Source organism: Rhinoderma darwinii, chromosome 13 (assembly GCF_050947455.1).
Source record: "Rhinoderma darwinii isolate aRhiDar2 chromosome 13, aRhiDar2.hap1, whole genome shotgun sequence".
Taxonomy (NCBI): Eukaryota; Metazoa; Chordata; class Amphibia; order Anura; family Rhinodermatidae; genus Rhinoderma; species Rhinoderma darwinii.
This window is the reverse complement of record NC_134699.1, coordinates 69,373,669-69,388,738: the sequence shown is the minus strand read 5'-3', so window position 1 is coordinate 69,388,738 and position 15,070 is coordinate 69,373,669. Positions and strand designations below refer to the sequence as shown.

Sequence of the window (15,070 nt, the reverse complement as noted above, 5' to 3'; positions counted from 1 at the left end):
ATTCATAAATTGTAAAACAAAGGGTATTGTCTATCTCATGACATGTAAATGTGGCCTACAATACGTGGGAAAGACCAAAAGGGAATTCAGGAGAAGGATACGGGACCACATTGGTGATGTCAGAAGGAAAGTAGATACCCCAGTAGCAAGACATGTGTGGTCCTGTCATGACGGGGATGCTACATCCTTGGTTTTCCAGGGTATAGAACATGTGAGACCCCTCCCTAGAGGGGGGGACCTGGACAGGAAAATACTCCAAAAAGAGGCTGAATGGATATTCAGATTGCAGACTGTTAGCCCGCAAGGCATTAATGAACAAATCTCCTATTCGTGTTTCCTCTAGCTGCACTATTTTACCTTATGTTCAGTCTGGGCATGTATACAATGTACCATAGACTTCATTATAACATACCTAAACATGCTACTCTCTATCTATACCTTTGTCCTTATGCACACCATGCGGTTTTACCGCGGTTTTTTGTGTCACGTTTTTCATACAGGGCTTCATATGGGTCACTGACATTATTGGATACATACATCTTAAATACGACATGGGTATTCTTCTTGGTTGCCAATAGTGCGCTATTGAACATTTTTTCACTAACCGCAAAAGAATCTACGTTGCGCCCTCCCTAGGTCTATTTAGTATGGGTTGGCCGCAATCTCTCTTCTACTCATGCTTATTGTGTGATGGGATACTACCCATTCTTGATCTTGGACGGATATGGGGTTTAATTATGGTACTTTGGGGAGTCAGTCTCGGAGTGAGACGATTCCCCCTACGGTTGAGTTCCTCACCATGTATTAACACGGCCCTTTTCTACAGGGCCGTATGTTACCATTATATCCACACGATGTATTCTTGTCATTTGACAACTCAGGAGCCGCGTCTAGCGTCCCCCAGTTACCATGGACGCTTTTGTCGTCCAGGAACCTCCATCGGTTGCTAGGCCCTCGGGACCCCGCCTCCGGCACGTCACTAGTTGCCGTGTAATACGCGGATTGGCGGTTTTCCTAGGGGACTACCTTTGGAGGGCGGGCTCTTAGCCTTTTTAAGCCCTTAGTTTTCCCGGCGCGTGTACGGCCAATGCATCAGTGCCGTGCATGCGTCTGGAGACTATGAATCAGCACAAAAACAGTGCTATCCAGTGCTGTTATATTGTTATCACCTCGATATTTGAAATAATCCAAATCTATCAATCCCTGAGGAAGCATCACTTTACATGTGATGATGAAACGCGTAGGATTTAGGATTTAGATAGACAATTATTAATGGCAAAGATATAGCGTTATTATACAATAAATAGATAGGTGGTTTCTTTGGGGTGAAGGAGACATTTATCACTCCACACCACCTATCGTGTCGCAATCTCTTGCTTTAGCCTGGTCTGGCATCAACGGCTAGTAGAGCCACAATTTTATGAATTTAACCAATAAACTTACTTTTTAATCGTTCTTCCAGGCGGTGAACTTTATCACAAATGTCATCCCATTATCACGAGAGGTTTATGCTGACTTACTGAAAGACCTATTGTACTGCTAGAGACTAGATAGGCAGGATTACAGCAATTATAGAGGGGATCAGATATATACACCCAGTAATAAAAGGTGCACTGCTGCAGACTAGATAGACAACGTTAGAGCAATTATAGAGGGGATACGGACCAGAGCTGTTCATGTATATACACGGTTATCTCAAGTGTTATTCCATTATCACTAAAATTATGGGCCTTTTGCACTGCTGGAGACTAGATAGGCAGGGTTACAGCAATTACCGAGGAGATCTGGACTGTTATAACAAGTGTCATCCCATTATCACGAGAGGCTTCTGCTGACTCAATAATAGGCCTTTTTGCTGGAGACTAGATAGGCAGGATAACATAACTCCCAATACCAGACCTGATCATATATGTACGCTGTTATCAGAAGTGTCATTCCATTATCACTATGGGGGGATGTTGACTGAATGAAAGGGCTCATTGCTGTTGGAGACTAGATAGGCAGGATTACACCGCTTATAGTGGTATACACACACTTCACTCTTTTACTGTGTGATCTTATAGGACTCTTAGACCCACAATCCATCGTCCGGCGCCACATAAAGTGCACTCAACCTTCTGAGCAATCTATGCAATGACAAAACGAGAGTCCACACAGATGTCACCCCCCCCCCCCAGCAATGTGCTGACCCCTCCTCTCCACCTGTAGACACATCTGACCCCTCTTCAGCCCACAGTTGTCATAGGAGCCTCCTGGTGTTTGTGTTACATCAGATAAATGCCGCCCTATGGAATGTTCCATAATAATAAACGTATGGAAACTTGGTCATGAATTTTCGTATTTGGCTGCTTCCTCCGTCTCTCTTTATAAATACTTGAGATCTTGTATCAGGGGATAAAGGATTTGGCGAGAACCCTGTGGTAGCCTGTAAGCGGCCATACTGGACCATGACTCAACTGGTGACGCCTTTTAGTGTTACCAGAGATCAATGGACTTACCCTGTGTTGTTCCAGAATAAGGAGCATGCGCTGCTGTTACTGCTGCAAGTCTGCTACACTGTGGGCTACTCCATATCCCTGGGGACCCTCGTCCTCGCGCTCTGCATCCTCCTCATGTTCAGGTGAGTTCATGTGTAATACTGTCTGCTGAGCTGTGTATCTAATCCTATCATGTGTGATGCTGTCTGCTGAGCCACTGTATCTAATCCTATCATGTGTGATACTGCCTGCTGAGCTGTGTATCTAATCCTGTCATGTGTGATACTGTCTGCTGAGCTGTGTATCTAATCCTATCATGTGTGATAAAGTCTAAGAGCACCACACAGCAGTAGTATAGTTTCCTCTCTGGCACTCCCCTATGTTACAGCAGCAGTAGTAGTATGCCTTGCTCCCTGGCACCCCCTTGTGTAATAGTGGTAGTATGGGTTCCTCTCTGGTGCCCCCTTGTGTTACAGCAGCAGTGTGGGTACCACTCTAGCGCTCCCTTGTGTTACAGCAGTAGTATAGGTTCTCTGCACCCCATGTGTTACAGCAGTATTATGGGTTCCTTTCTGGCGCCCCCTTGTGTTAAAGCAGTAGTATAGGTTCTTCTCTGGTGCCCCCTTGTGTTACAGCAGTAGTATGGGTTACTCTCTGGTGCCCCCTTGTGTTAAAGCAGTAGTATAGGTCCTTCTCTGGCACCCCCTTGTGTTAAAGCAGTAGTATAGGTTCCTATCTGGCGCCCCCTTGTGTTACAGCAGTAGTATAGGGTTCCTATCTGGCGCCCCCTTGTGTTACAGCAGTAGTATAGGGTTCCTATCTGGCGCCCCCTTGTGTTACAGCAGTAGTATGGGTTCCTCTCTGGTGCCCCCTTGTGTTACAGCAGTAGTATGGGTTCCTCTCTGGTGCCCCCTTGTGTTACAGCAGTAGTATGGGTTCCTATCTGGCGCCCCCTTGTGTTACAGCAGTAGTATGGGTTCCTCTCTGGCGCCCCCTTGTGTTACAGCAGTAGTATGGGTTCCTCTCTGGTGCCCCCTTGTGCTACAGCAGTAGTATGGGTTCTTCTCTGGTGCCCCCTTGTGTTACAGCAGTAGTATGGGTTACTCTCTGGTGCCCCCTTTTGTTACCGCAGCAGTGTTGGTTCCTCTGTTGTGCCCCCTTGTGTCACAGCAGCACATTACAGTCACTATTTGTACTCCAAGATTGCGGCCATTTCTCTTACGTTTGTAGGAAACTTCACTGCACCAGGAACTACATTCACATGAATCTCTTTGGCTCGTTTATTATGAGAGCTGTGGCGGTCCTGATAAAAGACCTGGTCCAAAGTACCAACCACGCCCCGAAAGTGGCCAACAACGAAAACGACTGGCTGTCTGCACTAACGCCGCAGGTAATCCTGGAGTACAGGTCATGTGGAGCAACGGACAGGGATTCATTTATTTACAAAATATTCAGTGAATAGCTAAGAATTTATTGTTGGGTTGATCCAGAAGAAGCGAGTAATTACTGATGTGTCCACCAGGGGGAGACTGTAATGCCTTACTCTGCCCCCTCTGTCCTCCAGATACCTACCTCGTGCCGGATTGTCCATATCTCCCAGCATTTCTTTGTGGGGGCTAATTATTTCTGGCTGCTGGTGGAGGGGATCTATCTGCACACGACCATCGTCTCCGTGGTGCTGTCTGAGAGGAGGATGTTGCTGAGATACATGGCCATCGGCTGGTGTAAGTGCCCCCCTGGCCGTCTTCTAAACCTCTATCAATGGTTCGTTTATTTTACTGGCTCCTGTGTTTCTTGCAGTGTGCCCCCTACTGTTCATCACACCCTGGGTGATAGCAAGAACCTATCTGGAAAATGAAGGGTGAGCTCTTATTTATTTATTTGACACAGCAGCACAGAGTATTTCAGGAGAGGAGTTCACATTGTCGATCGTTGCTTCTAATCTTAACATCAATAACACTTTCATTACTATTATGTACATGAAATCTGTCAGTAAGCAGCGAGGTTCGGCCTCGGGAGCCACACACAGGAATTCATTTTCGGAGGATCCTTCTCCTGAAGTCGCGGCAATCCGTCATGATTTTAAATGAGCAATTGGCAGCGTGATTCATGAGCCAATCTCCCTGGACCATATACATACTGTAAATATCGATCTGTTAACTGCTCGGCCATAAATCACACCCAGCGTCCTGCTACAGAGAGATACAGAATTACCACCCCAATTGCAGAATTCCAGGGGTGATAAGCGGCGCCTGCTCTGGCTGCTGTATAGAAATACAGGTTGATATACTGTATAATCCGGCTCATGATTGGAGGTGGAAGAATATTCAGGATATAGAAGAGTTTAAGGCAATGTTAGTATGTTGTGCGCTGACGGGTAGCAGAGTTACTATCTTTGTAAGCTTGGTGTCCCTTACCCACACGGATCCCTGGCACTGTGGGGTCATAACTGATACAGATTACTACAACCAAGCCTCACAAATTTTAGAAACCTGAGACACGGCACCCTCATTTCTGGGACCGTCTCAACACCCCAACATCTGTGACGAGCCCGGCACCCCCGTAGCTCTCCTCTAATTTTCCTTCCTGCTGGCTTCCTGTTAGCTCTCAGGCTGCTGGACCCCACTGATGCCTCCTTGCTGATTCATTGTCTGTAGTAAGCTTTTTCTGCTGTGGTGCATAATGGGATATGTAGTGTATACCAGAATTAAAACAAAAAACTATTAGTCACTTTCTCTCTTTCCTGCTGGCTTCCTGTTAGCTCTCAAGCTGCAGGATTTCAGTAGTGAGCATGCTCTACTATGCTGCATAATACAGGATTTAGTATTTTACCCCTTCCCGCTCTCCTAATCCTTTGTTCCAATGTAATGTCAGAGAAATGTTTAGGTGGAGTTCTCTTTTAAGTATAGATGATTGCAAATTCAGATAATAAATGGGGCGGGGCTGTGACAACTTGTGTCAGGAATTATATACTTTGTTTTTATTTTAGATGCTGGGGAATAAATCACAGCACAGCAATCTGGTATATTATTAAAGGACCAATGCTCCTCTGCTTGTTTGTAAGTATTGTAACCTATAGGCAGATGACTTCATCATAAAATACACTATGCCTTCTACCCCGGTCACATCCAAAGCTGGTGGTTTTAAATCTCCCAGAATGCAATGTAGTGAAGAGTAGGGCAACTTTGGGATCTGCATTCTGTGCTGTACTGATGAATCCCAAGCAACAATCAGTAAAATTAAAATTTTTGCTTTGGATGTGGCTGGAGTATGAGATATTCTTTGACTTAAAGGGGTCTTCCAGCATTTAACATTGGCGGCCTATCCACAGACCCTTTAAGAAGGACCGCGTGCTCCTGGATTACACATTATATAACAACATCTTTATCACGTCTGTGTCTTGTAGATCAACTTTATTGTACACATCAAAATACTGAATCTTCTACATCTGAAGCTGAAGGCGCAACAGCTAAAGTTTACAGACTACAAATACCGGTAAGACAAGAAATTATCCCTGAGGGCGAAATATCATAACTGTGGATGTAGAGGGGGAACTGCATTCACAGGAAAGCAATTCACAGAAGGGCTTGCAATCCAATCCAGCCGCCATGGTCAGTTTATATAAACCTCTTCACTCAATTTAAATGGGTTGTCTCAGGTTAGAAAAACATGGCTGCTTTCTTCTTAAAACAGCGCCACCCCTACTCACAGGTTGTGTGTGGTATTGCAGCTCAGCTAAATTCACTTCAATGCCACTGAGCTGCAATACCAGACACAACCTGTGGAGAGGTGTGACACTATTTGTGCAAGAAAGCAACTGTTTTTCTGAACTGACTGAGGGCGCCCCCACCCCCGCTCCTGGGTCTCCCCTCTTTTAGCTAGAGCCACAACCAGTGTAGTTCTACAAGGGCCCAATAGATCCTACAGAGGCAAATGAAACGCACAGAGACCCGAACAAACAGAGCGCTCAGTGAACTCAATGAACGGCTTGTGGAATTCCTTTTCCTATTTTACACTAGGAAGCCCACCTCCCCTTTCCCCCCATAGTTTTGTTTGACCCATAATTGAAAACCGGCTGTGGAAACTGCATACCCCTTCTAAAACGGAATCAAAGACCTACACAGATCTACTGGCATAAGATTAGTCCTCAACCAAGTACCCAGCTGTCCCTTACAATTTTTTTTGTACCTCGTTTTATATTTATATATATAATATATATATATGTATATGTATGTAGGGGCTTACCCCTTTAATTATACATTTAAGCAGGGGTGGGACTACAGTGAGCTCCTGGGTTGACTCCAGTGATGTCAATCTGTCAGGCACTGAACCAATTTCACTGAAATAGTCCGCTCCAGGTGAGGATCCAATGCTGGGCCCTAATGTCTGTATGGAAGGCTCTATGGGTCACCTCGCTTTTAGGGCCACCTACGTTTTAAATTCCTTCCCATAGTGGTATATTGTATGTGGTGATATAGACCCAGGGGTGGGATTGACATTTTTAACAGGTTCCCTGTTTTGCGAACAAAGGCATCTGGTGGGGGCGCGGTGTTCTGCAGTGTATTGCGCCATGGAAAATGATGATGATCAATTAAAACAATTATGATATTCCAAGTACGCCCTATATTAAAGTGAACTCTAAATGAAGAATTTCCCTGTCCAGAATGTTTATTTGGATTTCCACGATATATATATATATATATATATATATAACATAAACGTGCGTACACACCTACCTACCCACACATTATATTACACCCATTACGTATAGACCTATATGTGCACATTCAATATCCTAAGTGTGCTCAGCCCGTTCATTTACACTGTGCTCTGTGAGAAGGGTGGAGGACAGTACGACAAATCTCCCGGCTAATGCACAGATATGGTGCCAGAACAAAGCTCAGTACATATATACAGCACCACAACAAAGCTCATACATATATACTGCACCAGAACGAGGCTCAGTACATACACACAGCATCAGAACCAAGATCATGCATATATACAGCACCAGAACAAACCTCAGTACATATATACAGCACCAGAACAAAGCTCAATACATATATACAGCACCAGAACAAAGCTCAGTACATATATACAGCAGCACAACAAGCTCAGTACATATATACAGCAGCACAACAAAGCTCATACATATATACAGCACCAGAACAAACCTCAGTACATATATACAGCACCAGAGCAAACCTCAGTACATATATACAGCACCAGAACCAAGCTCAATTCATATATACAGCACCAGAACCAAGCTCATACATATATACAGCACCAAAACCAAGCTCCGTTTTAAGGATGTGGATACTATTGAGTGCAGGGGACCGGTTCCGGGTTCCAGCTTCAACCTGGTTATTCAACCCGGCTGTAATTTTAACAACCGGTTTGGGAGAACCGGGGTGTACCGGCCGGATCCGACCCCTGTATAGACCTCTTTCCCCCTAGGTCTGCCAGCTACATCTACAACTTTTATATTTTTGCTTTTATTTTTATTTCTTTTAAGGTTTGCCAAAGCAACTCTCATCCTCATTCCGCTCCTGGGGACTCATGAGGTCTTGTTCACATTTGTCAGTGATGAGCACATCAAGGGCCTCACCAAGCATGTCCTGCGCTTCATCCAGCTGACGATGAGCTCCTTTCAGGTGACATCATCCTCCACTGTCAAAGCCTTGAAAAGGAACCTGCCCCCAACACGAGCTTTTTAAGTGACTTAAAGGGACAAAAAAACCCGACAAAAATCCTATCCATAATTGCCGTTATATTCCCCACCTCCCATACCCAATGGGAGGGATGAGAATTATACAAGGGTTCTATATGGACCCCAACTTGAAGCTCCTGGGACCCAATGGGGCTTAAATATGTTACCGGGCCCCTAACGGAGAGGTCAATGATTTTTATTTCCTTTTGAGGCCCCAGGGTTTGCAGCCTCTGCACCCCCAACACTTACACCCCTGGATGAATCTCCCCCCTGAGAGGCTGTCCGCTAAGTTGAAATCTCTTTGCAAAGTAATGGGAGGCAACCATACAAACTATGCCTCTCCCTTTTGGCAATACCCCGCCCCTGAGCTTCTCCCCAGGGACAATGGGGATTTTTTTATTAATTCTTGGATTAGTTAACCTTTTGATTTAACAATGTAATTTTTATTCTTTGCAGGGCTTTGTGGTTGCTTATTTATACTGCTTTACTAATGGGGAGGTAAGTCTGACTTTGTGTGTGTATTTATACTCCGCTCACATCCAAAGCTGACTCACAGTTGTGCGGATTTCCCTTTACCAGTGTGCAGTGCATTGTGAGCGTTGTGGCTGTAAGTTTTCAGAGTCAGCAAGAAGAATGTTTCACTTTTGCTTTGGATGTGACAAGAGTATAATACTTTTTGTAGGATCGGTACAAGTACTCAGGCCCTATTGCATAATCCATCACCTACCATGTGCAATTCATAACTGGTGTCTTCTAATCTGGTGGAGGCCCCTCAGGCTCTAGGGCCTCGGTACAACTGTTAACTTTGCACCCCCCATAGCCTCGCCCCTGTTTGCAAAATTGCTCTGCGTCATATGTACATGAAACCGGAGACTTGTAAGAATTGATGCGGTCTTCTAACATCGGGGATGATCTCCTCAGGTAATTTGTGCTTTTAGATTCCATTCGCATAGAGCAGGAGAAGTAAATGTCTAAGTGCAAATAGTAAAGATTTATTCATCAGTGAAAAGGTCAACTAGTCGTCGTCTTCTTCGCGGAGCGATAAAACTGTTAATTACAACATTACTGTACAGCAATATCTCATGAAACCCAAAGCAATCACTGCTACTGTATATAGACAGACAAGTAACAATGTACAGGAGGGGCACACATCAAAAAGAACTGCAGCAGCTACAAATATACGAGAATATAACTACAATAATACTGCCTCCTATATACAAGAATATAACTACTATAATACTGCTCCTATATACAAGAATATAACTACTATAATACTGCCCCCTATATACAAGAATATAACGACTATAATACTGCCTCCTATATACAAGAATATAACGACTATAATACTGCCTCCTATATACAAGAATATAACTACTATAATACTGCCCCCTATATACAAGAATATAACTACTATAATACTGCCCCTATATACAAGAATATAACTATTATAATACTGCCCCTATATACAAGAATATAACTACTATAATACTAGCCCTATATACAAGAATATAACTACTATAATACTGCCTCCTATATACAAGAATATAACTACTATAATACTGCCTCCTATATACAAGAATATAACTACTATAATACTGCCTCCTATATACAAGAATATAACTAATATAATACTGCCCCTATATACAAGAATATAACTACTATAATACTGCCCCTATATACAAGAATATAACTATTATAATACTGCCCCTATATACAAGAATATAACTACTATAATACTGCTCCTATATACAAGAATATAACTACTATAATACTGCCCCCTATATACAAGAATATAACTACTATAATACTGCCCCTATATACAAGAATATAACTACTATAATACTGGTTCTATATACAAGAATATACCTACTATAATACTGCCCCCTATATACAAGAATATAACTACTATAATACTGGTTCTATATACAAGAATATAACTACTATAATACTGCACCTATATACAAGAATATAACTACTATAATACTGCTCCCTATATACAAGAATATAACTACTATAATACTGCCCCTATATACAATAATATAACTACTATAATACTGACCCTATATACAAGAATATAACTACTATAATACTGCCCCTATACACAAGAATATAACTACTATAATACTGCCCCCTATATACAAGAATATAACTACTATAATACTGCTATATATATATATATATATATATATATATATATATATACACAAGAATATAACTACTATAATACTGCCCCTATATACAAGAATATAACTACTATAATACTGCCCCTATACACAAGAATATAACTACTATAATACTACCCCAATATACAAGAATATAACTACTATAATACTGCTCCTATATACAAGAATATAACTACTATAATACTGCCCCCTATATACAAGAATATAACTACAATAATACTAAATCCATATACAAGAATATAACTTCTATAATACTGCCCCTATATACAAGAATATAACTACTATAATACTGCTCCCTATATACAAGAATATAACTACTATAATACTGCTCCCTATATACAAGAATATAACTACTATAATACTGCTCCTATATACAAGAATATAACTACTATAATACTGCCCCCTATATACAAGAATATAACTACTATAATACTGCTCCTATATACAAGAATATAACTACTATAATACTGCCCCCTATATACAAGAATATAACGACTATAATACTGCTCCTATATACAAGAATATAACTACTATAATACTGCCCCCTATATACAAGAATATAACGACTATAATACTGCTATATATATATACATATATATATATATACATACAAGAATATAACTACTATAATACTGCCCCTATGTACAAGAATATGACTACTATAATACTGCCCCCTATATACAAGAATATAACTACTATACTACTGCTCCCTATTTACAAGAATATAACGACTATAATACTGCTATATATATATATATATATATATATATATATATATATATATACACAAGAATATAACTACTATAATACTGCCCCCTATTTACAAGAATATAACTACTATAATACTGGCCCCTATATACAAGAATATAACTACTATAATACTGCCCCTATATACAAGAATATAACTACTATAATACTGCTCCTATATACAAGAATATAACTACTATAATACTGCTCCCTATATACAATAATATAACTACAATAATACTGCGCCTATATACAAGAATATAACTACTATAATACTGCCCCTATGCACTAGAATATAACTCCTATACTACTGCTCCTATATACAAGAATATAACTAGTATAATACTCCTATATACAAGAATATAACTAATATAATACTGCTCCTATATACAAGAATATAACTAGTATAATACTCCTATATACAAGAATATAACTAATATAATACTGCTCCTATATACAAGAATATAACTACTATAATACTGCCTCCTATATACAAGAATGTAACTACTATAATACAGCCCCCTATATACAAGAATATAACTACTATAATACTGTCCCCTATATACAAGAATATAACTACTATAAAACTGCCCCCTATATACAAGAATATAACTACTATAATACTGCTCCTATATACAAGAATATAACTACTATAATACTGCCCCCTATATACAAGAATATAACTACTATACTACTGCCCCTATATACAAGAATATAACTACTATAATACTGCCCCTATATACAAGAATATAACTACTATAATACTGCCTCCTATATACAAGAATATAACTACTATAATACTGCTCCTATATACAAGAATATAACTACTATAATACTGCCTCTATATACAAGAATATAACTACTATAATAGTGCCCCCTATATACAAGAATGTAACTACTATAATACTGCCCCCTATATACAAGAATATAACTACTATAATAGTGCCCCCTATATACAAGAATATAACTACTATAATACTGTACTATATACAAGAATGTAACTACTAGAATACTGCCCCCTATGGAGAAAACAGTGTGATGTGTTGAGAACTCCTGTAGATTATTATCAGACCATGTCTGCTTTTAATGATTGATTCCAGTATTTTTAGATGATATTCTAATTCATTAAGAAGGACTAATATACGTGGCTTCTGTGGTGGGGCTGGAGATCAGTGGAATCTTTCTAGATTGTACAATGTTTAATATTCTAAGCACTTGTGAAGTTTTCTCATCATCGTTGTTCTAATTACAGGTCAAAGCAGAACTTCGGAAACAATGGAGCCTCTTTCTTCTCCAGTATTTTCCATGTAAAAGTTGTTTTCTTGGTAACAAAGTGAAGTATAAAACTCAAGGTTCTAAAAAGACAAAGGATAAATTATTTTTGAACAAAGCGAATTATCAGAATGGGAAGAAGAATAGTAATGTGCAGCTTCTACAAGCCACAGTCAACGTGACATCGGACCTGGGCCCAAAGGACAATGCCCCCCTGCAGTATTTTGCCAGGGGGAGCGTTTCAGAGAGTAGCGATGGGGGTTTGACCTTGGGGGAAACAATAGAGGAGACTGTTGAAGAAAGTGAAATTTAAGATTCTTTTATTTTAGGATGAAAACTATCAGTAAAATAACTCAGAAGGGCGAAGTTGAATGCCCTCCAACGTCAACTGAGCTCCGATGGCTTCAATAACGATCCTTGAAATGGGTTTTAAAAATGTTACCAGGAAAAACTAGAAGACAAAAGAATGGATAGAAGGTAAGGTGGAAAACAAGAATGTAGAAGGATGAGGAGACAATCTTCCCTTCTTCTACCGGAGAAAACCACCAGCCAGGAAACCGACCATCCCTAGTGGTATCCTGGTTCACGATACAGTTATTTATGGACAAATATCTAACCCGCCTTTGACATAATGAATGTAATATATATGACTGTATCATGCTAATAGAGCGGTCCACCATCGTATGGGTCACCATATCTTCAAGAACATCAAGATGTGTCAGATAAAATTCTACAGAAAATTAAGGTTTTTTCTTTCTTCGTCAATTATTCCAAGTAAAGCTGAGGAATTAGAAGTCCAAAGAAATTCCAGATCTTCCTATCGAAAGCCAATTGATGTTCTTCGCAATATGATGACCCATTTACTAGTGCCAAAGATGCCGCCATTTTCCAGTGAGTTCCCATAAAGTTTTACGAGCCACCACTGGCTCTTCATGCCCCCAAGAACATTGAGCCCAGGTATGGTTCGAGGACGCTAAAGACTCCAACTATGGCCATTGTAGATTAATCTTCAACAGTCAGGTGACTTTTATAAAATTTTCTTCTGCTCAGTTTTTTTATCGGTTAATCCACCAGGATTTCAGATTGTTGTATGTGAGTTTTGCTAACTTGGAAGAAACATGGCCGGTGGAATGACACTTTGTTCCACCGCAAACTCCAATGTTCTTCAGAAAAGACCTCGACCTCCTATATGATTTGATAGGACCTAGCGGTAGTCATCTGTCCTAATGGTGAAGTGCCTAATATTCTGTCTGAATTTTTTTCCACCTTTTGAAACAGCTACCCAAACATTTTTGGAAAATGTTTTGCCTTTCAATGTGAAGTGGCAGTCGATGTTTTCCACTAAACTGTAACTCCACCATAATAACCTCAACCTTATTGACACGTGGACTACCAATTGTGTTCATATAGCCACCACACAAGCGATCTACCTTTTTTATATACTGCCTGTATAACGCAAGGGGGTTTCTAAATAAGTATTGGCGTGTGTGAAGTGGTGGAGACTGGTGCCAAATTCTGTGCCACAGCCAGGTTGAGTTGTACAGCAAAAAAGGTGAGGGAGTGGCGGCGCTCCGCCAAGATTATACAGTGAAGGAAATAAGTATTTGATCCCTTGCTGATTTTGTAAGTTTGCCCACTGTCAAAGTCACGAACAGTCTAGAATTTTTAGGCTAGGTTAATTTTACCAGTGAGAGATAGATTATATTTAAAAAAAACAGAAAATCACATAGTCAAAATTATATATATTTATTTGCATTTTGCAGAGAGAAATAAGTATTTGATCCCCTACCAACAATTAAGAGTTCAGCCTCCTCCAGACCAGTTACACGCTCCAAATCAACTTGGTGCCTGCATTAAAGACAACTGTCTTAAATGGTCACCTGTATAAAAGACTCCTGTCCACAGACTCAATTAATCAGTCTGACTCTAACCTCTACAACATGGGCAAGACCAAAGAGCTTTCTAAGGATGTCAGGGACAAGATCATAGACCTGCACAAGGCTGGAATGGGCTACTAAACCATAAGTAAGACGCTGGGTGAGAAGGAGACAACTGTTGGTGCAATAGTAAGAAAATGGAAGACATACAAAATGACTGTCAATCGACATCGATCTGGGGCTCCATGCAAAATCTCACCTCGTGGGGTATCCTTGATCCTGAGGAAGGTGAGAGCTCAGCCGAAAACTACATGGGGGGAACTTGTTAATGATCTCAAGGCAGCTGGGACCACAGTCACCAAGAAAACCATTGGTAACACATTACGCCGTAATGGATTAAAATCCTGCAGTGCCCGCAAGGTCCCCCTGCTCAAGAAGGCACATGTACAGGCCCATCTGAAGTTTGCAAATGAACATCTGGATGATTCTGAGAGTGATTGGGAGAAGGTGCTGTGGTCAGATGAGACTAAAATTGAGCTCTTTGGCATTAACTCAACTCGCCGTGTTTGGAGGAAGAGAAATGCTGCCTATGACCCAAAGAACACCGTCCCCACTGTCAAGCATGGAGGTGGAAACATTATGTTTTGGGGGTGTTTCTCTGCTAAGGGCACAGGACTACTTCACCGCATCAATGGGAGAATGGATGGAGCCATGTACCGTCAAATCCTGAGTGACAACCTCATTCCCTCCACCAGGACATTAAAAATGGCTCGTGGCTGGGTCTTCCAGCACGACAATTACCCG

The 15,070-nt window shown here is 40.9% G+C and overlaps 1 protein-coding gene across 1 annotated transcript in view; it reads left to right on the top strand.

Moving 5' to 3' along the window:
- Positions 1–13,973, top strand: part of GLP2R (glucagon like peptide 2 receptor) — a 63,565-nt gene extending 49,592 nt beyond the window's left edge. The window contains exons 5-13 of the mRNA XM_075846864.1: positions 2,514–2,620; positions 3,708–3,867; positions 4,042–4,201; positions 4,278–4,338; positions 5,467–5,536; positions 5,884–5,972; positions 7,993–8,131; positions 8,644–8,685; positions 12,370–13,973. Of these exons, the coding sequence (XP_075702979.1) occupies positions 2,514–2,620; positions 3,708–3,867; positions 4,042–4,201; positions 4,278–4,338; positions 5,467–5,536; positions 5,884–5,972; positions 7,993–8,131; positions 8,644–8,685; positions 12,370–12,702 (1,161 nt within the window). The 3' untranslated portion in view covers positions 12,703–13,973. The remainder of the gene's footprint in view (positions 1–2,513; positions 2,621–3,707; positions 3,868–4,041; positions 4,202–4,277; positions 4,339–5,466; positions 5,537–5,883; positions 5,973–7,992; positions 8,132–8,643; positions 8,686–12,369) is intronic.
- Positions 13,974–15,070: the final 1,097 nt, after the last annotated feature.